The 22,312-nt window shown below is 35.7% G+C and overlaps 1 protein-coding gene across 1 annotated transcript; it reads left to right on the top strand.

Moving 5' to 3' along the window:
- Positions 1 to 11,620: 11,620 nt before the first annotated feature.
- On the top strand, positions 11,621 to 16,750 carry LOC113512799 (NPC intracellular cholesterol transporter 1 homolog 1b-like). Its single transcript, XM_026896718.3, has one exon. The coding sequence runs from the start codon at positions 11,724 to 11,726 to the stop codon at positions 15,504 to 15,506; it is 3,783 nt and encodes a 1,260-aa protein (XP_026752519.2). The 5' UTR covers positions 11,621 to 11,723; the 3' UTR covers positions 15,507 to 16,750.
- Positions 16,751 to 22,312: the final 5,562 nt, after the last annotated feature.

The raw sequence follows: 22,312 nt of genomic DNA, 5'->3' as shown, positions 1-22,312 counted from the left end.
TGCTTTTTTTTTTGCAATGGACATTAAAAAGTTATCCAGACACGATCAACTTAAAGTGCACTTGTTCTTTTATATAATTTTTGGGCATTCAATGTTATGATGGAAATTTCCACCATTATGCAAAGAAGGGTTAAATTAAAACAACTAGTTTTGTCATAATCGAATGATTTAATGATTGTTATTTAACTTAACTAGGCGTTATTTTACAGAAATGCATATCATTGGTTAGTCGATTATCATCATCATCATCTTCGTACCCTTATCCCAATCATTTGGGGTCGGGGTAATATGATTTTATCCATATTACAAAAAGATTTGGTTTTTAGTTTTACGACCGGCCACCTGCCTGACGTCAACCCATATTACATACACATAATACATACACATACATAATACATATTGGTTACTCTATTATAATTATACTATTTATTTTAATTAACGGTAGAAGATGACTAATATAGAAGGTCGTAGAACTTCTGCTATTCAAATGTTGGCAGTTGCACACGTACTAATGATATAGGAATTAAACAAAGTAATTCTAATCAAGTAACCATATTTTTTTATATAAAAGTTCAGTATATATATATATATATATATATATATATATATATATATATATATATATATAACAGGTAGGCCGTTAGCTTGTTTGCCATTCTAAGTTGCATAAAAAAAAACTGACAGATATATGTCATATACATGTAGGGTGACGTCAGGCAAGCGGCCGGTCGTAAAACTATAAGCTAAATCCTTTTGTAATATGGATAAAAACATATTACGCCGACTCCAAATAATAATTGGGATAAGGGTAGGAAGATGATGATACATGTAGTAAAAAATGGCCATTTCAATATAACAAACGGGCACTCCAATTTTATTTATATATCAACTTGTACTCCGATAATACGAAGTTGGCATCAACATGACATGAAATCCAAACTTACACATTAACATTTTTGTACAGCAATACAGAGCTCGGTGGTATCATTATATTAATATATTATTATAGCATTCGCGAGTTTAAAATAGCCAAACGTTTATGTCAAGTATTTTCTGAAATGTTTACAAACATCGAGTGGTCCTGGCGGTCGAATTTGCTAATGTGAAGTTCTATTGCCGTCTACAGACTTTACGCCGGTTATCTCACCCATGGGCAGGAGCGCTGCTTTTTCTGTTGTAACTGTTATGCGTCAAATAAATCGCTTAATCTCTCATAACTCTTAACTTTACATTTTATAAAAGCCATAGAATACATTTACAATATAATATATTGAAATAAAAAATATTTTTTCTATGTAGAAAAAAGAAAGAATGATACAACTGTTTTATAGATGTCAGTTTGGAGGTAATGGTGGTTACAAGGCGATAATTGTGTATACAGACGGCCCCGCATTCTAATTTTAATATATATATTTTCAGTATTAAAAACATCTCGTCGGTCAGCAGTGTTTTAAAATATGAAAATTAAGGTTACTAGACGATATTAATTTTTTTATGGGCGAAAACATAATTTTTTGTTAATTAAATGTATTAATTATAAATACATAATAGATAGAAAATTTGTTCCTGAAAGTTTGACAAAAACAGGATATGGCAATGAAATTACAGGGTACAGTGGCATAACACTTTAGTCCTCAGGAATAGCAACGTATTTATTATGGGCGGATACAGTAGGTACACAAATATTCTGTTATGTCCATGGTACTATTCATGTCTATAGGCGACGGTTACCACTTTCCATTAGGTGGGCCGTCACTGTGTTTGCCATTCCTACATTGCTTAAAAAAATGTCTATATGGCGCACATTTAAAACTTAAAATTAGATTTTTTTCCCTATTGGGTAAAGTAGAGAGTAGGGAGACTTTGTACAAAAGTCGATTGCTTGGGTACCTCTGTCCCATTCGTGTTTCTACCGTGAATATGGCAGTGAATTTACAGAGTACAGAGGAATAACACCTGAGTGCTCAGGAATGGCAATGCATGGGGGGTATCGTGGACGAAACAGTATACTCTATTATGTCCATGGTACTGCTCATGTTTATAGGCGACGGTTACCACTTTCCATGAGGCCGTTAGTTTGTTTGTTATTCTAAGTTTATATATTATAGAAAAAAATATTATTATCTCATGAGAAACTCATGATTTATCAACACAGACCGCGCCCTTTATTTATAGACTGTGCGACAGTTAACATTGGGGAAAGAGGCATTTTAACCTCCATAAACATTAGACACACGAGGTCGTGTTATGTATTTTTTATTTTATTTTTTTTTGCGCCATTTTTTGCGCACAATCCGCCATTCTTTTCGTATCACGCTTCCTTACACTTTCGCCAGAAATACCATGACATTGGTGGCCGGCGTCTCTGTGTCGAGCCAATTTAAAATTACTCGGCCCGGAATTTGACGGATTTGTTTCCATGTCATATACATGACGTATGGTGTCGTGTCGTATGTATTGTTCTTAGACATGAATTGAGAAAAATAGCAACTGATCTTTCGTCCTCTTTTTACTAATTATATATGCATAAGAAGAAAGGAGGCAACCATATGATTTATTGTTTTTATTTTATCATTCCTTCTATAATCTTAGTAAGTAATGATTTTTTTTATGGGTGAAAATGGTATGGTAACCTCGCCTGCGTTAACGGGATACACTGGCGGAGCACCAGTGAAGGGTGATAGATGAGAATGAAAACAGGCCAGTTAGCCCATCATGATGAATTCATCAGGAATTAATCATGATAGTTTCCAGAGAGAACCGCGAGGAGGTCGACCTGGTTGGGTATATTGCTAGCAATGGGATTCTCAGTCTCCAATACTAACAATCCCTTTCCCCCCATATAATGATATTATAATATTGCATTATTTTGACCAGTACTTTTTAAAATTGTCTTACACAACAAACTTTATTCAGAGCTCGCGGACAAAAAAGGAAAGTTTTTATAGGTCTCAAAAGAAAAAAAATTATAAACGTAGTCATTTAAATGTAGAACAATTTGTTTATTTATGTCTCTTGGCAATCAGATCACAAGAAATTGTTAACTTGCGAAGGGGACGCCATATTTAAAAAGACTGGAAAACACAGCATTTCAGCATGCCACCTTTAGATAGACAACGTCGGTCTAATAGGTGGCATGCTGAAAAAGGACTAAATTACAACTATTCCTAAATTAATGTTAAGATTTTTTTTTTAACGTTCCAATGGCAAACAAGCTGACGGCTCGTCTGATTAAAAATAGTAACCGTCGCTTATAGACATGAACAGTACTATTAACAACATAGTGTACAATCATGCCTTTACCAAACCATGCGCTGCCATTCATGAGGAATTACGTAACATGCCTTTAGACCCTATAATTTCAATATCATATTCCCATAGCCACAGCATAGAATACACTAACCCTTCCTTTCCTGTGGGTGTCATAAGAGGCTACTACGGTAACTTAATGGTAGAGGGATCGGTAGCGGAGTCCCTCTTAAAACATCTCTAAAAGCCTAACTGCGGTTGCCAACCCACCTATCAAGCATGGCAACTACTGGCAAAACTCCCTTTATGCAGAAGGGATAACCCTTCTCCATAAAGGAACATAAGTTCAGCATTGGGCAGTTAACGCCTGAAATCATGATGATGATTCCACACTTTAAGCCAAAAAACAGCCATGTAACGGCTGCTTCATGGTAAAAACATGAGTAGGACAGAGATATTGAAGTAGTTGTGTTTGCATGGCTGTGTTAAGGTTTGAAGGGTGGGATATGGCGTGAACTTACTGGGTACAGAGGAATAACACCTGAGTCCTCATGAATGGCAATGCGCGGAGGGTATCATGGGTGAAACAGTATATTCTATTATGTCCATGGTACTGCTCATGTCTATAGGCGACGGTTACCACTTTCCATTAGGTGGGCCGTCAGCTTGTTTGCCATTATAAGTTGTATAAAAAAAAACCTCCAATTTTTACCGTATCGTCCATAATAATGGTAATAAACACCGGCACATAAACAAATTTTGTGACGCTTGCATGCGGTAACTCCGTAGCTTGGCATTTGGCAGAGAATCTGTTTATCCCGTCCGGCGGCCGTGAATTTGACGTCGCCTGTTAGAGTTCATCGTCATACATCCGCTTTACTATCTACTACCTAATAAGGCAACTAGTAGGAGGGGGGGGGCGAGGATTCTTAGCAAAGGAATCTAACAGCCCTATTGCTAGCGATAAACCTTATCAGGTCGTGGTTAATTCTAGTGGAATTCGTCACTATGGGCCAACTGAACTGACTTCATCCTCCCTATCATCCCTTACTAGTGCCCCGTCATTGTATACCGATAGCGCAGACGGGGTCACTATTTCACTTTTACCCAATAAAAGATAACAATTAGTAGGGGGAGGGATTCTTTGTAAAGGGGTTTAAGAATCCCATTGCTGGCAATAAATCTTAACAGGTCAATTTCCAGGTCATTCCACTTAGAAAACCATCTTGCTTATAACTTGCGATGGTTATATCTTGAGCTAATCGACCTGTATTCACCCTCACCTATCATCTTTTACTGCTGCTCGGCCAGATATCGCAGGCGGGGTTACCCTTCCATTTTCGTCCATAAAAAAAATAGGCTTTCTACCAATTAGTTCTCATTGCCAAGAATTCCTTCCTCCTAGGCACCAGTGTTTGTTTTTGGAATATGTCTCATCATAATGTCTCGTCTCATAAGGCCTAACTGCCAAAACCTGCCAAATTTCAGATACGTAGGTGGTATTTATGAATCACGATTTACAATTAGAGCATGAGTGGTATTTCGCTTTTTAAAGCTCAAATCTAAAAACTGGTCGGATTCCATGCATATGATTATTTGCTTATTTAGTTTTTTTTTTTATACAACTTAGAATGGCAAACAAGCTGACGGCCCGCCCGATGGAAAATGGTAACCGTCGCCTATAGACATGAGCAGTATCATGGACATAACAGAGTATACTGTTTCGCTCATGATACCCCCATGCGTTGCCATTCCTGAGGACTCGGTTGTTATTCCTCTGTACCCTGTAAATTCACGCCATATTCCATCCTTCAAACCGAAACACAGCCATGCAAACACAACTGCTTCACGGTAGAAACACGAATGGGACAAAAGTAGCCAAGCAATTGACTTTTGTACAAAGTCTCCCTCTGGTGTTAACTTAGTTCCATCGTACATGAATACGTGTGTTTTTAAACTATATGGTATTTTTTACATAAGTACATAAAAAGTATATGAATCTCTTATGAAGAAGTTGTGAAAGCAGTTCATCATCACCTTCATCATCACCACTTTTGCTCTCTATCGTTACTTTATTGGTATTATAGTATATTATCATGTATGTATGTATATTTATATTTGCATATATATTTTTATGATATACATTTGTACATGTAAGTTTAATGTATTCATATAAGTATATTAATATGATCATAGTGTGCTGTAGTTCTCCATTGTATGTGTTATCTATTTTGCAAGTCAATATGGATACGTCTGTAACTGTTTATATACAAAAAATTTTTAATTTTTCACCGCATAATTACATTTCTGTTTTGCCAAAGGTTGACTGGGAGAGTATGCTATATATGTAGTATTAAGTCCGCCTTTTGTACAAAACATTTTTTTTGTAATGTGGTCAATAAAGAATAAATAAATAAAATAAATACATTAAATAAATAAATATAAACATATCCGTCACGCCGGTCACCCATTGGATTAGGCAGAAACAATGGAACGCTTCGCTTCCTCCACATTCATCAATCTTTTCATACACGCTCGCCAGTTATGGGTACTTTCATATGTTCTTAGGAGAAAATATCTCTAAAGTATGGGGTTTGGCGAGCTGTTCGCTGGTGCAATTTAACCTATTAGGTCGACCTCCACGCGGTTCCCCTTGGAAATCATCGTGGTTAAATCTAATTGAATTCCAACTAATCTGTTTTCAGCCTCTCTTACGTAACTTCTCTCTCTGGTTCTCCGCCAGCGTATACCAGTAGTGCGGGCAGGATTAATATTCCATATTCACGCATTAAAGGAAAAAAGAAACTCCTTTGACTTCAGTTATAGGAACTTGTGAATGGTATCATGGTATCTGTGAAACCTATTAAATCCATGGTGGTTACAATTTCCATCCGCTGGGCCGTAAGCTTGTTCGTATTATAATTAATCAATTTTATTTTAGAATAAACATTTTGATATTTTGTCTTAAATCAATGTTTACTTTGTGAACTTAGATTGTGTAGATAGAGCATCGAACATCAAAAACGGGTCAAGTTTTTGACAATTAGCTGACTCATTTTTTTTTATTAATGTTCCATATACTTACGTACACAATGTATTTGGACGTATCTATATTTAATTATTTAATAAATAAAATTAATTTTCGTGCATTACAAAAGTGCAGAATTTATAAGACAAAATAAATATAGAGGTTATATTGAAGGTATCGCTCATAACTATTTGTCGCCCAAATTTATATGATTAAGTCGACCCGTTTTTCTTTAAGTATTTGTAGGGAGACACTATTTATTTAATCTAAGTTTGTGAATTATAATCCAAAGAAAATTAATTGTTTACATTTTTTTTATATCCGTACATGCATTGACAGTGTAAGTTATTTTAAAAATATTTGCTATTTCCGTAACGCGGTCAAAAATAAATTGTGAGTTAAAAATATTTTATACTCATTCGTTTGAGTCATCATAATACTGCTTATGTTAGCGGAGGTAGGTAGCTGGCTAGTCACCACGCGAACATATCGTGTTATCGTAAATTTAATGAACCAAGACGTTCGCGAATTGCAAGAGTGTATTATAATGTGTGAGTGCGCTTGTAACTGAAATGAAACTACGTATCAGAACATAGTGCCAAGCTGTTATTATTTCGTTGGACAGACTAATGCATCTATTTATTTTAGCTATGTTAGGTAGGTAGTTTTATATTGAATAAAAAAGTATTATAGGAACTGGGTATAGGAGCGGCATCTATTATAGAATAGTGGAATTATTAATGTATAGTACTATGTACCGCATACAGCGTCATCTATTGACGTAATAATGAATTAAATGAGCAAAATGATTTTTCGTTATAGCGTCATCTTTTGATAATATTATGAATTATGGTACATTCGCGTGGCGCTAGACATCTATCGTCAGAAACATGTAACTATTAGTACGTTCAAATTTAGTTAGATGGCAGTAGTGGTTCTAAGGCTGCCTGATAGGCGGTTTTTTAGTGGGTTATAATGTAATGGTAATCCTGAATGCGCTATCAATGTAAGTTGACGGGGCATCAGTGAGTGATGATAGGTGAGGATGAAAACAGGTCTGTCGGCTCATGTGACGATTGACCAAGAATTAACCACGATGGTATTCAAGAGGGACCGCGTGGAGCTCGACCTTGATTGGGGTTTTTTATATATATATATATATATATATATATATATATATATATATATATATATATATATATATATATATATATATATATATAAAATAAATAATTCTTATAAGAAGCAATTTACAGTGGTACCCTGCACTTTGGTTATGTTTTGTTAAGAGAGGGACTGGCTAAAACCAGCTCATTGTGCTGGGACACTCACAGCATCAGCTGAGCCGGTTCCTTTTGCCGGGTGTATATATATATATATATATATATATATATATATATATATATCTTTTATGTGCTGATTCGACTTGCTCGTACTTGACTTGTACTTGGTTTTTTAACTCCAAACAACCATAACTTTCCAAGTAATACAATCATCATTAGCTACCGAAGTGACGATCCCGTTCACACCATTAAAAATCGCTTCCCCTCATTATCTACGGTATGGGACATTCGCCCCCATGTTGCGATATCAATTACAATCGTCTGATTTCCCTGGACAGTAATTCGCGGCCATCGATCTGCGAGGCACGTGACCTGTCGTCGAGTGCATATTGGGATAATATACATACATAGGCACAGTTAGTGTGAAATTTGTGACTGTGTATGACCGCATACTAACCGGGGGGGGGGGGGGGGGTGTTTGACTATTCAAAAATATTATTTTTTATTCTTTATTAGCAACCCGCCGCGGCTTTCCATTGGTGGGAAGTTGACTACTTTAAATTGATATAACTTTTTTATTTATGAACCGATTGAAATAAAACAAACACTAAAAGTCAAGCGGAGCAAACCGCAACGTATTAGTGAAAACTGCATTTAGATCGGTTTAGTTTTTTTTTGAGATTAGCGTGCACAAACCTACAGACAAACAGACATACAGATAGACAAAATTCTAAAAATCATTGTTTCGGGTTCTATTGCGTTCATAAAGCCCCGCCCCTTAATAGTTTTTCTTACATATTTTCCATGTATACACAGCGACCAGTTACGATTTTATTATATGTATTTATTAAATAAAATAGAAAAAGATATTTTTTATTTAAATATACTTAATTACAAGCATTACTTAATAACTTAAGGTTGTCTTGAAAAGATTGCTCTCAGCAATAAGACCGCCTTACTGTACTTATACAATTGTATCGTTGTGTTTGTAAGTTGCCTTGCTTATTTCCTATATTGTATAATGCAAATAAAGTATACTCATTCATTCATTCATTCTATCTTGAATTGTATATTTATTTTATTAATCTACCGCCAAGTTCGGAATGCATTTTCAATTGAGAAGAAAAGAAAAGAAACACAATTGTTATTTTTTTTTTTAAATAAAAGTTAAGTTTACAACAAAAATGTGTATTGTTATTATGTGTACTGTTAAAAATAAATAAATAAATAGATAGATAGATAGATAATTTATTTGCATTATTTACAGCACACAAATTACAACATATATTGATATACATAAAAAGCGAGATAACGTAAATGATTAAAAAAAAAAAAACTAAAAAAAAAACTACAACAACATATACTATATTTTAAGTTAAACCTTCAGGAGCAGCTGTGAAAATCGTATTCATTTAGGTACAGTACTTTTTATGTGACGCCGAAATAAACATACGTACATACAGATCAACAGACGGGGGGGGGAAAGGGATTGTTAGTAATGGAGACTGAGGATCCCATTGCTAGTAATATACCCAACCAGGTCGACCTCCTCGCGGTTCCCCCTTGAAACTATCATGGTTAATTCCTGATGAATTCATCATGACGGGCTAACTGGCCTGTTTTCATTCTCATCTATCACCCTTCACTGGTGCTCCGCCAGCGTATCTCGTTAGCGCAGGCGGGGTTACCATACCATTTTCACTTATAAAAAAAGAAAAGATCTACAGACGAAATTTTTGAAAATTATTGTTTCTGCTCTTATAAGACTTATAAGTTTTTTTTTTTTAATATCTCTTATGTATGAATATAATTATAATTTTATTATATGGACATTTTTATCTTTATAATTTTATTATATGGACATAATTTGTTTTTGGTTTTACATATTAGTACTGTGTCTTTCGTGTGTATGTAATTTACAAGTTATTTTTTTTTCTTTATTAAGTACAAAGTAATGTTCCCTCGCATCGTGACCAGGAACACGTGTCGATCTTATTACACCGACGAATCCGTTTACAACTCTATTACACCCTCGGCTAGATCCAGATTTAATTACTTCATCAATTTACAACTTGGCGTGGGTGATATCGGTACCGTTACAATATATATATATATATATATATATATATATATATATATATATATATTTAATGGCTGAAAATGGATTGGTAACCCCGCCCGCGCTATCGGTATACACCGACGAGGCACCAGTGGATGTTGATAGGTGAGAATGAATGCAGGTCAGTTGGCCCACCATAATAAATTCTATAAGAATTAAACATGATGGTTTCCAGGGGAAACCGCGTGGAGGTCAACCTGAGAGAGTATATTGCTAGTAATGGGACTATTAGACACCGTTACTAACAATCCCTTTCCCCCCTAATATCTATATATATATTGCAATGCTGTAGGTGTTGTGGGTGATTATGGGCGGCGGTAGTCACTTACCATCAGGTGAGCCGCATGCTCGTTTGCCCCCTGTGTTGTAAAAAAAAAAAAAAAATATTGGCTTCCTCTGGACGTTGATGGCGGGAAAAAGGACACTCATTTCGATATCGTCCATACCGATTGAATATTTATGTCGTTATTTAATATTTCTATTAACAATACTTGTATTGATATAATAATGTAGATGTTCAATAATATATTGTAAAACTCCGGAGAGAGCCTGGAGATCTGTAGTACAGGTTTCGACCTAGTTCAGACTTCAAACTCTCACAAGGATAAAGGATAAGACATTATATTTATTTATTTTTACTATAACATTTAAGTCGATCGGTACACATGTGTGACTGTAACTACTAATGAACTGTCAGTTTTCTCATATTGGGTTCGCTGGAAGAAGTCTCTATTGGAGATAAGCTCGCCCTTGTGCACTATTATGTTTGTTTTTACATTTTAATAACCTTTTGTGTACAATAAAGAATAAAGAAAGAAAGAAAGGATAATTCTTTTAAGTTCAAACCTAAATTACACTGTACAATATTCCTTGTGAGTAGTCACATAAAGATTAATATATATATATATATATATATATATATATATATATATATATATATATATATATATATATATATATATATATATATATATATATATATATATATATATATATATATATATATATATCTCTTGTGTTTTAAGTGAAGGACACAAAGGACAGAAGGTCGGGCTAATTTCCAGGTGTCACGATGGGCTTACTGATCTGTCTTTTCATTCTCACCTATCAGTGTATACCGTTAGCACAGGTGGGGTTACCATTCCATTTTCAACCGTTAAAAAAAAAAACTTAAGGACTAGGGGAAAAGGATTGCTAGTAATGAGATTTCACAACTCCATTACTAACAATACACCCTAACAGGTCGACCTCCATGCGGTTCCCCCTGGAAACCATAGTGTGTAATTCTTGTTGAATTGGTCACTACGGGCCAACTGCCCTGCCTTCATCCTCACCTGTCGACCTACTCGCGATTCTCCCTGGAAACTATCGTATTCAATTCCAAGTGAATTCGTCAAGATGGGCTAAGTGATCTGCCTTTTCATTTTCACCTATGATCCCTCACTGGTGCCCCGTCAGCGTAAACCGATAGTGCATGCTGAGTTAACATTCCATCACAACCATTAAAAAAAACCTAAAGTCCCAAATAAGTAATTTATCATATATATTTTAAGAAACGATAAAGTAATGAAGTCAATCAACTACTCCCATATTTAATTCTAATAGGTCCCACATAAATTTTGTCTTAAATCGAGGTCCGTTTTTTTGGAAAATACAATCTTAAATAATGCTACTAAAACAAGATGTATTTTCAAACATTATTGTCTCATAATAAATGTATGAATGTATCGGAACAGAAGGGGAGGTGGTTTTGCAAGGAAGTCCCCCGAGGGAGCGACCGAAAGCGACGTAGGAAACGCACACCTGCGTCTTACTGCGATAGAGAAACTATCTGTCAAATGACGAAATTCCAACTGTAATCTATATATTGATAATCTAATAGCGTATCGTGCAGGTGTTAATTCTGTGATAATATTTATCTACAATGTTGTAATTGCTTTGTTATTTTTATATTTAGTCATTACTAACAAATTCAGCGTTAGTACCGGACAGTTGTAGAACGATGAATTTATAGTATTCTACTGTCGTACATATTGACGAAAAGATGAAATTTGCTATTATATTGCATATATTTCTATTCCTGTGCCTGTGGAATGGAGTGAAAACAAAATGTGTGATGCGAGGGGAATGTTACGAAGTCGGTGGCTTGGCTAAACTTTGTCCTGTGGACGAAGAAGCATCACCGTTACTTCTACAATTAGATGAAGAAACAAGAGAAGAAATTCTTTCCATACTGCGTTTAAGATGTCCACATTTACTACTCGACGATGAAGGCAACGAGAAACCATATAAAGAAGTGCTGACTTGCTGTGATGAGATACAATTAGATAAAATGGCAAACAGTCTCTTGTTGGCCGATGGTGTACTCGGCCGGTGTCCATCTTGTGTCAGGAATTTCGCCAGGCAAATATGTGAAATGAACTGTTCACCAGAACAAGACCGTTTCGTTGAAATAGTACGCGTGGAATACGGAACCAATAACACGCCTTACATAGAAGAAGTTGATTTCAGAATGCACACGGATTTTATGCTTGGCGCATATACTACATGTTCCGGTGTACTGGTCCCTCAAACAGGATTACCAGCTATTAACATGATGTGTGGAAATGCTCCTGTTTGTGATGCTCAGGCCTGGTTTAGTTTCACTGGTGACACATTATCGAACCCTTTGGTACCTATGCATGTAAATTTTTTGAATACTACAACTGAACATAATTCGATGAATGCTCCTTTGTTACGTTGTAATGAGTCTTATCCTGGAGACATCCCATGTAGTTGTGTCGACTGCATGGACCAGTGCCCCACTGGAACCGAACCATTTATTCCTGAAACGTGTACCGTTCTTTCTGTGAATTGTATAGCTTTTTCAGTCGGTTTATCATTCTTAGTGATTACTATAACAATATTTGCATTTTTAACTGTCTCTCGTTCAGAAATTAGAGTGATTGAGTCTAAAGAAAATGAAAAAACAATGCAACCTAACATTCTGATTAGACTATTTGAATCAGTGTTTTCAAGTATTGGTTCAATGGCGTCTACACACCATATATTGGTAATTATGCTGACTACTTGGATTGTATTTGGGATGGTTTTTGGAGTTATGAATCTTAAAATTTCATCAAATCCTTTAGAACTCTGGTCTGCTCCTGACTCTCGGAGTCGTCAAGAACTGAATTATTTTAACTCTCGATTTGGTCCCTTCTACCGAGCTGCTCAAGTTTTTTTAACAATCAATAAAGAACCATTTGAAGTTAATAATAATACGTACGGGCCAGCTTTTAGATTCGAAGCTGTACAAGAATTGGTAACCCTTGAAAACCGTATTCGAAATATAGGAAGAGATACGGGTGGTGTTACTTTGGAACAGGTATGTTACGCTCCTCTAAGAACTCGTGGTAGTGAACAGCGAATCGAGGAATGCGTTTCCATGTCTGTATTAACCTATGTGGGTGAAGATGTTAACAACGAGACATACCTAGATTCAATACAAAATTGTTTAAACAATTACTATTCCTTCGACTGTTTGGCAGACTGGGGAGGCGGTGCTGAACCTGAAATTACATTTGGAGGCTATGATGATAACGTTTATGATGCTAATACACTATTAATAAACTTTCCTCTAACCAATCATCTCTTAGAGGAAAACCTTGCACCGGTTTTAGAATGGGAATTGAAATTGATAGAATTTTTACAACACTACGAAGTTACTGACAAACCAGACTTTATAGATCTTGCATATGGTACTGAAAGATCTATAGAAGATGAAATCGAACGCGTGTCTGTAGCAGAAGCAATACCAATAGCGATAAGTTACATACTTATGTTTGTTTATGTAGCGGTTGCATTAGGAAATGTTAGAAACTGTAAAACGTGGTTGATTGATAGTAAGATATCAGTAGCTATTAGTAGTATATTGGTAGTTGTAGCAGCTGTTTTCTGTGGTATGGGTGTCATGGGGTACACAGAAGTTACTGTGACATTACTCGCTATTAATGTAATTCCATTTTTTGTATTGTCTGTAGGTATTGATAATGTTTTTTTAATGGTTAACACAATTCATGATATAGAAAACAACTTGAAAAGTTATAGTGATTATGACGAGAATTTTAGTTTTGAAAGCAAAAGGAGATTTGTATTTAAGAAAATGATGGCTATCGTCGGTCCTTCAATATTTGTTACGTCTGTTACTCAAATAACTTGTTTTGCTATCGGTACTTTAACAAATTTCCCTGCTGTAAAATCATTTGCAATATTTGCCACTTTTTCAATGGCTTTTCTGTTTGTATTTCAAATAACCACTATTATAGCTATTTTGTCAATAAATTATAAACGAGAAAGTAAAAACCGATTTGATATTTTTTGTTGTATTCAAAAAAAGATTTTAAACGATGATTATCCGCTACTTTCTGATGCTCCTTATGAAAGTATCACTAAAAGATTAATGGAACCTTATGCTAAAATACTTCTCCATTGGCGAGTGAAGTTTGTTGTTGTAGTTCTATTTATGATTATGTTATTTTGTAGTATACTTATGATTCCCGGTTTAGAAGTTGGTTTAGATCAAGAGTTAGCATTACCTCGCGACTCTTACGTATATAAATATCTACAAGCTGTGAATCAACTGATGAAAATTGGGCCCCCAGTATTTTTCGTTGTTAAAAGCGGTTTGAATTATAGTAATATTGAGCATCAGAATGTTATTTGCGGTGGTCAATTATGTTATGATGATTCTCTAGCTACGCAAATATTTTTATCAGTTCAACATTCTGACATCACATACATGGCCAGAAGTTCTAATTCCTGGATCGATGACTTTTTTGATTGGACCGGTTTGACTGGAGCTTGTTGTAAATTTAATGCAACGGATGGCTCTTTTTGTCCTAGTACAGATACATCGCCTGAATGTCAGTATTGTCAAATCAAAAGAGACGAATGGGCTAATAATTTAAGACCCGGAGTAGAAGCCTTTGATGAGTATATACCATTTTTTCTTCAAGATCCCCCAAATGAAATTTGCAATAAAGGCGGTTTAGCAAGTTATTTTAATAACGTAATTTATGTCTTAGACTCAAACGGGCATGCTACTGTCCTCGACAGTAATTTTATGGCTTACCATACTACTCTAGCAACGTCTCAAGACTATATATCAGCTGTGTACTACGGTTACGAGCTTAGTGAAAATATAACAAGAGCTATAAAAAATCATACTGGATTAGATATAGAAGTATTTCCATATTCTGTCTTTTACGTGTATTACGAGCAATATCTAACAATGTGGCGGGATACATTTATGTCTCTAGGATTTTGTATTCTTGGCGCTTTCGTCTTCAATTTGTTTGCGTCAGGATTCAATTTTTTAACAACTTTTTGTGTAATATTCACGACTCTATTGATTGTTTTAAACATGATGGGCCTCATGTATATTTGGAACATTAACTTGAATCCTGTTTCGCTTATTAATCTCATAGTATCTATAGCTATCGGCGTGGAATTTTGTAGTCACATTGGACATGCGTTTGCAACAAGCAATGCTCCCCGTAGTGACCGAGTTGAGGATGCAATCAAAAAAGTTGGCTCCACCATCATTACTGGTATAACATTCACCAACATTCCGGTCATTGTATTAGCTTTTTCGTACACTGAAATAATTGAAATATTTTTCTTTAGAATGTTCTTCAGTTTAGTGATTATAGGTTTCATACATGGCATGATATTTTTCCCTGTTTTATTGAGCTATGCAAATAATTTGGGACAAAGCAGTAAAAATAAAGTTTCGACAACTGCAACTGAACTTGTAACTAGGGAAATCGATTGTAGTAATTTGTGAAGTAGTACTCTATAAAGAATACTTTGATGAATATTTTTAATTCATTGTAATCTGGATGAATGTTATTTACTGTGAAAATAATTTTGACTCATTTGTTAGTCAACAGTTATTAATTTTTATCATAAAACATTTAAGCAGTATAGAAGCGTAGTTACAAAATATAATCAGTTATTATAATAAACTCATTATAATATTTATTTTAACATCTACATTTCTCATATATGTCAAGATGAAGAAAGATTAGTAGCTATATTGTATTAAAAGTGACCACGGCAAATTGTACTGGTTTAAATTAGACGCAAATCTGACTGAAGTTTAAATGAATATATAGTTTATTATCATCATCACCATATCAGCTATTTACTGTTCACTGCTGGATATAAGCCTCCTTCATAAGGAGGATTTTGCTAGTAGTGCCACCTTTGGTAGGCTCGTTATGCTTTTGGTGATGTTTTAAGAAGGACGCTTCTGCCCATTCCTCGATCATTAAGTTCCTTTAGTCGCCTGTTACGACTTCCCGGGAAACGAAGGGGTGGCCCATTCTATGCCGGACCACACGGCCTATGTTTTAGTATAATTGTAATATCTAATTTTAGAGAAGACACATATAGACGTGACTTTGTTTTATGTTATTTCTGAACTATAGTAATAAATAGACGTAGATTGTTTTCCTTCGATAATAATTCAATTCAATTCAATTCAATCATTTATTGCTATTTCATGTTGTAACAATATAGGTCTTAAGTTATTAAAAGTAAAGAATCAACATGAACCCTGGAAGGGCGCAGCAATCACATTAATAAATATTTCATAAAGTACATAACTACATTTTTACATTATATTTTATGTATCGTCGATTAACATAAATAAAACATTATTACATTGAAACAAATAGGTACAAATACAATTAAATTTTCTCATTGTAAAATTCCTGTAGTGTATAATAACTTTTTGTACGAACTGGACGGTAGGGAAAATATAAAATTATAATGTAAAAATTTGACGTTCATAAGCGGCTAAAATGTCCTACATGAATAAATGATTTTTGAATTTTTTTTGAATTTTGAATTTTGTAATTAAATATTTTTTTAATGCTATTTTAAACTTTTTAGAATAATATGTACTTGTGTATAGATATAAATATAAGACTTATTACTGATGTGTTAATTGTAAATATAAATAAGTGATATACATATATTGAGAATTATATTTCTATTATTTAATTAAATTTTGCCAATGTAAGAGTTATGTCTTTTATTATGCCTTTCTGTTATTTATTTGTGCCTTCATGTTTTCTCTTATTCCACTATATCCCTACACTAATTGTAAAATTTTTGTTACGCTTACGTTTTTTTTTTATACAACTTAGAATGGAAAACAAGCTGACGGCTCACCTGATGGAAAGTGGTCACCGTCGCCTATAGACATGAGCAGTACCATGGATATAATAGAGTATACTGTTTCGCCCATGATACCCCCCTATGCGTTGCCATTCCTGAGGACTTAGGTGTTATTCCTTTGTACCCAGTAAATTCACGCCATATCCCACCCTTCAAACCGAAACACAGCCATGCAAACACAACTGCTTCACGGTTGAAACATGAATGGGACAGAGGTACCCAAGCAATCGACTTTTGTACAAAGTCTCTCCCCGTGCTTTGTTATCTTGATATTTTTAATTAACTTTACAAAGAAAGAGGACGTCAGTTCGTTGGAATTATATTTTTATATGTTTATTAACTCATTTGTAAACCGATTGGGAAAAATATTTTTTTATCTGAAAGGATATACTTACAGATTATAGAAATTTTACCAAAATTGGTCCAATAGGTTTTTAAATTAAAATAACGGTTATTTTTTTATGGAACACAGCTTACTGATTATACACAATGCAGAGATAAGACTTTGTATATGTCGTGTTTTTTTTTAATGGGTGATAATGGAATGGTAATCTCACCAGTGTTATCGGTATACACCGGCGGAGTACCAGTGAAGTATGATAGGTGAGGATGAAGCAGGTCAGTTAGCCCATCGTGACGAATTCAATAAGAATTGTTTTACGATGGTTTCCAGGGGGAACCAAATGGAGTTCGACCTAATAGGGCATATTGTTGGCTGTCAAACTCTATTGCTAACATTCCTTTTCCCCCCTGTATGTCGTGTGAGGAGATCACGCTGTATTCAGTGTTGTCCATGGTACTGTTGCCATTTCTATAAGCGACCGTTATCATTTTCCATCAGGTGGGCCATTAGATTGTTGGCCATTCTGAATAACAGAAAAACAATATTTAATAATATTGTTTTTCTGTTATTTACTTGTATTATCTGTATTATTATAAATAATTCGTCATCGACAGGGAGTTAACCTCCATCCATACCTTAGAGCAGTGTTTCCTAACCTTTTTTTGTGCCTTGCCCCACTTGAACATTTCAAAATTTTTTATGCCTCTGTACATAATTTTTCCCGGCAAAGTTTATTTAACGACTCTTATCGCTCAGTTGATATTTTGGTAACGTCAAACGAAATTATACCTAATAAATATTTACAGCATTTTTTTTATTTACTTTTTTTTTGTTAAATTTGGCACCGATATGTACTCGTAGCATTGCTTTTAAATGGTCCGGAGTAAGAGAGTTAAAATCGCTTCGAGTCCATTTTTTAATTGTCCTCCGTTAACTATCAAATTGCCCCCCCTGTGAGGCGTGGGCCCAACGTTGGGAAACACCGCCTTAGAGTCGCGACGATCGTGCACAACACGGTTTCAGAGATGTTTCTACCCACAACAGCTCAGATTATGGAATGAGCTACATTGAGGTTTTTCCAAGAGATTACAGCATGAACTTCTTTAAAGAAGGGGTAATGAGATTTCTTCAAGGGTGGCAACGTGTGGGTATTGCGTGTGTTCATAGGCTACGGTAACCGCTTACCATCGGGTGGGCTGTATGTTAGTTTGCCACCTCAGTAGTACAAAAAAGGGGGGAGAAGAGATTGTTAGTAATGGGGATTAGTAACCCCATAGTTAACAATATACTCTGTCAGGTCGACCCCCTCGTGGTTCCCTCTGGAAACCATCGTGATTGATTTATTGTTAGATTCGTCACGGCGGGCTAACTGTCCTGACTTTTCATCCTCACCTATCATCCCTTACTGGTGTCCCGCCGGTGTATACCGATAGCGCAGGCGGGGTTACCATTCTATTACCACCCATTAAAAAAACACAGCTGCTTGGGTAACCATGGGATCAACGTTATAAATAATTTGTTTCTTGATTTTCGTCAGTAATTATTGATTAATATAATTTAATAAGATATAATTATCCACTATTATTATATTATATATATATTATTATATATTGCTTGTAATATAGATATATATTTACAATTTTATTATCATCATATCAGCTTTCAACTGTCCACTGCTGAACATAAGCCTCCCCTTGGGGGGTTTTTTTTGATGGGTGAAAATAGTATGGTAACCCCGCCTGCGCTAACGGGATACGCTGGCGGAGCACCAGTGAAGGGTGATAGATGAGAATGAAAACAGGCCAGTTAGCCTATCATGATGAATTCAGGAATTAAGCATGATAGTTTCTAGGGAGAACCGCGAGGAGGTTGACCTGGTTGGGTATGTTGCTAGCAATGGGATTCTCAGTCTCCATTATTAACAATCCCTTTCCCCCCACACCCCCCTTGGGGGTTTTTACCAGTAGTTGTTACGCTTGGCAGGCGGATTGGTAACTGCAGTTAGGCCTTAGAGACGTTTTAAGAGGGACGCTGCTGCCTATCACTTGCCCTCCCTTAGTCGCCTCTTACGACACCCACGGGAAAGGAAGGGGTGGCCTATTCTATGCCGGGACCACACGCCCTTATTTCTTGTCAAATTTCACGGCTGATTCTAGGTTTGATTTTTTCACAGCTTTAACCCTTTTTCGCATGATTTTTTTATTGGTGAAATAAATCAAGGTGATACAATTCATGTTCAAAATTAAAGGAAAAATGGTTAAAAAAATAAATTTGACAGCTATGTTTTTTTTTTCTGCAATGGACATTAAAAAGGTATCCAGATACGATAAACTTAAAGTGAACTTATTCTTTTAAATAATTTTTGGACATTCATAGTTATGATGGCAATTTCCTATATGTATTTAAAATCGTCACTCCATCTAGTGGGAGGTTATCCTACACTGCTTCTTAAGACTTGAGTATTAATTAAGTATTAATGTAACTTATACTAATTTTTATGCCATTAATAATTATATGCTTACGCCATTACCACGCGTTCCTGAGAAAAAAAGGTTTTGGCAGATGGCCAAACACTGACTACAAAGTAAGTTACTTTATAAGGTATAAAATCCTAAAAAGAAAAAAAAATAAGAAACTAAGGAATGGAAAACATTCTTATAAGAAAAAGTTGCTGTATTTAATGTACGTAATAAAATCACAGATTTAAGTTAAGAGGGAGGAATCGAAGATATATGCGTTTTAATGGGTAAATATTCGATAGTAACTCCATCCTATAATCTCTATTGTTTAACACTGGCGCGGTACAAGGCTTAGGTGAAAATGAAGTAAAACCAGTTGGCTCAATGCGTTAAATTCATCAATAAACCAGGATGGTTTCAAGGCGGTTTCATTAGAGGACGTGGACAATCATAATTAAAAGGCCGGTAACGCACAAGCAACTCCTCTCGTATTGCAAGTATTCATGGGTGACGGTAGCCGCTTTCCATGAGGTCAGGGTTTCCCAAACTAATTTTGTCTACTGCCCACTTTGAGAAGAAATTATTTTTTATGGCCCCCATTTATTACTTAAAAACTACTATTACTTCAAATTTAATTACTTTAAATTATTGTGAGCTATATTAGCGGAGATTAAACATTAATTCCAAACGAGCCTCTACACAACGCCCCCATTTTTTTTCTATTTCTCTTACCGCCCCCCTTTAGGCCTGTAGTGTCCAGAAGGGGGCGTTATCGCCCACTTTGGGAAAGGCTGCATTAGGTGGACCGTCTGCTTCTTTGCATCCCTAACAGTAGAAAAAACTACTAAATTCACGATTGCGAGCAACGATGCCGCTAGTTTACATTTAGTAACAATCCTTTCCCTTCAGAACATAACAATGAAACATAAACAGTCTCATAAATTAACTAATATATTATATGGAATTAACGGAATATAAATCCAATCAACGTCACCTATCTATCGTGGATTAAGTTAATGATATTAAAGACATGTGTGAAGCAATATTTAAACAAATAAGGCCCTTATCATTGAAAATTAACTTGCGATAGACAGGTGTTATTTACATTTTTTTATGATACTTATACAAACAAACTGACGGCTGATAGAAAGTGATAGCCGTCAACTACAGACATGAATAGCACCATGCACATATCTGGATGCCGTGTAGTTCCCAGCATAGGATAAGCTAACCCTTCTTTTCCCGTAAGTGTCGTATAAGGCGACTAAGGGAGCTTATGGTGGAGGGATGGGCGGCAGCGTCCCTTTTTAAAACATTACCATTAGTCAAACTGCTGTTGCTAACCCACCTGCTAAGTGTAGCAACTACTGGCAAAACCCTTTTTATGGGGGACGCTATATAAATTTAATAGAGTTTAGCCAATTTATCTTTTGTTGACCCCATCATTAATTTTGTCACGATAGAATTGCTTTTTTTGGCGGAACATCAACGTCCTTTTTATCCTATTTTTCTTTCGAACGTTATTTTTTCTTATCATAGGAGGCAAACGAGCATGCGGCTCACCTGATGGTAAGTGACTACCGCCGCTCATGAGCACCCGCAACACCAACGCAACACCAACCCGCAACAACAACAACACAACATTGCAGGTGTGCCGCCGTCTTTTTAAAAAGGAATATGCTCTTTTCTTGAAGGATACGCTTTTTTTTATACAACTTAGAATGGCAAACAAGCTGACGGCCCACCTGATGGAAAGTGGTAACCGTTGCCTATAGACATGAGCAGTACCATGGACATAACAGAGTATACTGTTTCGCCCATGATTCGCCCATGCGTTGCCAGTCCTGAGGACTCAGATGTTATTCCTCTGTACCCTGTAAATTTACGCCGTATTCCATCCTTCAAACCGAAACACAGCCATGCAAACACAACTGCTTCACGGTAGAAACACGAATGGGACAGAGGTATCGCTGTCGTATCGACTCAGAAATACTGCTGCTGGAAGTTGATCCCAAAGCGTGGTTGTGCGTGGAAGAAATTGCATTGAAAAATATACCGTAGAAGATCCTTACTCATCGTTGTTGGTATAGAACTTTAGTTTGTAGCGGTTTTTTTTTTTATAGGTGGTAATGGAATGGTAACCCCACCTGCGCTAACGGGATACGCTGGCGGAGCACCAGTGAAGGGTAATCGATGAGAATGAAAACAGCCCATCATGATGAATTCATCAGGAATTGACCATGATAGTTTCCAGGGGGAACCGCGAGGAGGTCGACCTGGTTGGGTATATTGCTAGCAATGGGATTCTCAGTCTTCATTACTAACAATCCCTTTCCCCCCATTTGTAGCGGGTTGTACGGTGGTGATCGTGAATAAGCACTTAGTGAGTCCGCATAGTGCGGCCAACCGTTGAGAGTGGAACGATCTCTTTTTGGTTGATCACATTCGTGGACCATATTTTTGTGTCCGTTTGGAATGGCGAGGTCACATGTCGTGCTACAATAAAAAAAAAAACAACTAAATAATTCTTTTATTTTTATTTTTAAATTGTTTTAAATTGCTTGTAGGTGTATAAAATTTTAATACCATACATACTTATTGTAA

The sequence above is a fragment of the Galleria mellonella genome, unplaced genomic scaffold (genome assembly GCF_026898425.1).
Source record: "Galleria mellonella isolate WM207_F2 unplaced genomic scaffold, CSIRO_AGI_GalMel_v1 utg21, whole genome shotgun sequence".
Taxonomy (NCBI): domain Eukaryota; kingdom Metazoa; phylum Arthropoda; class Insecta; order Lepidoptera; family Pyralidae; genus Galleria; species Galleria mellonella.
Note: the sequence above shows the minus strand (reverse complement) of the source record. Positions and strands in the feature narration are given on the sequence as shown.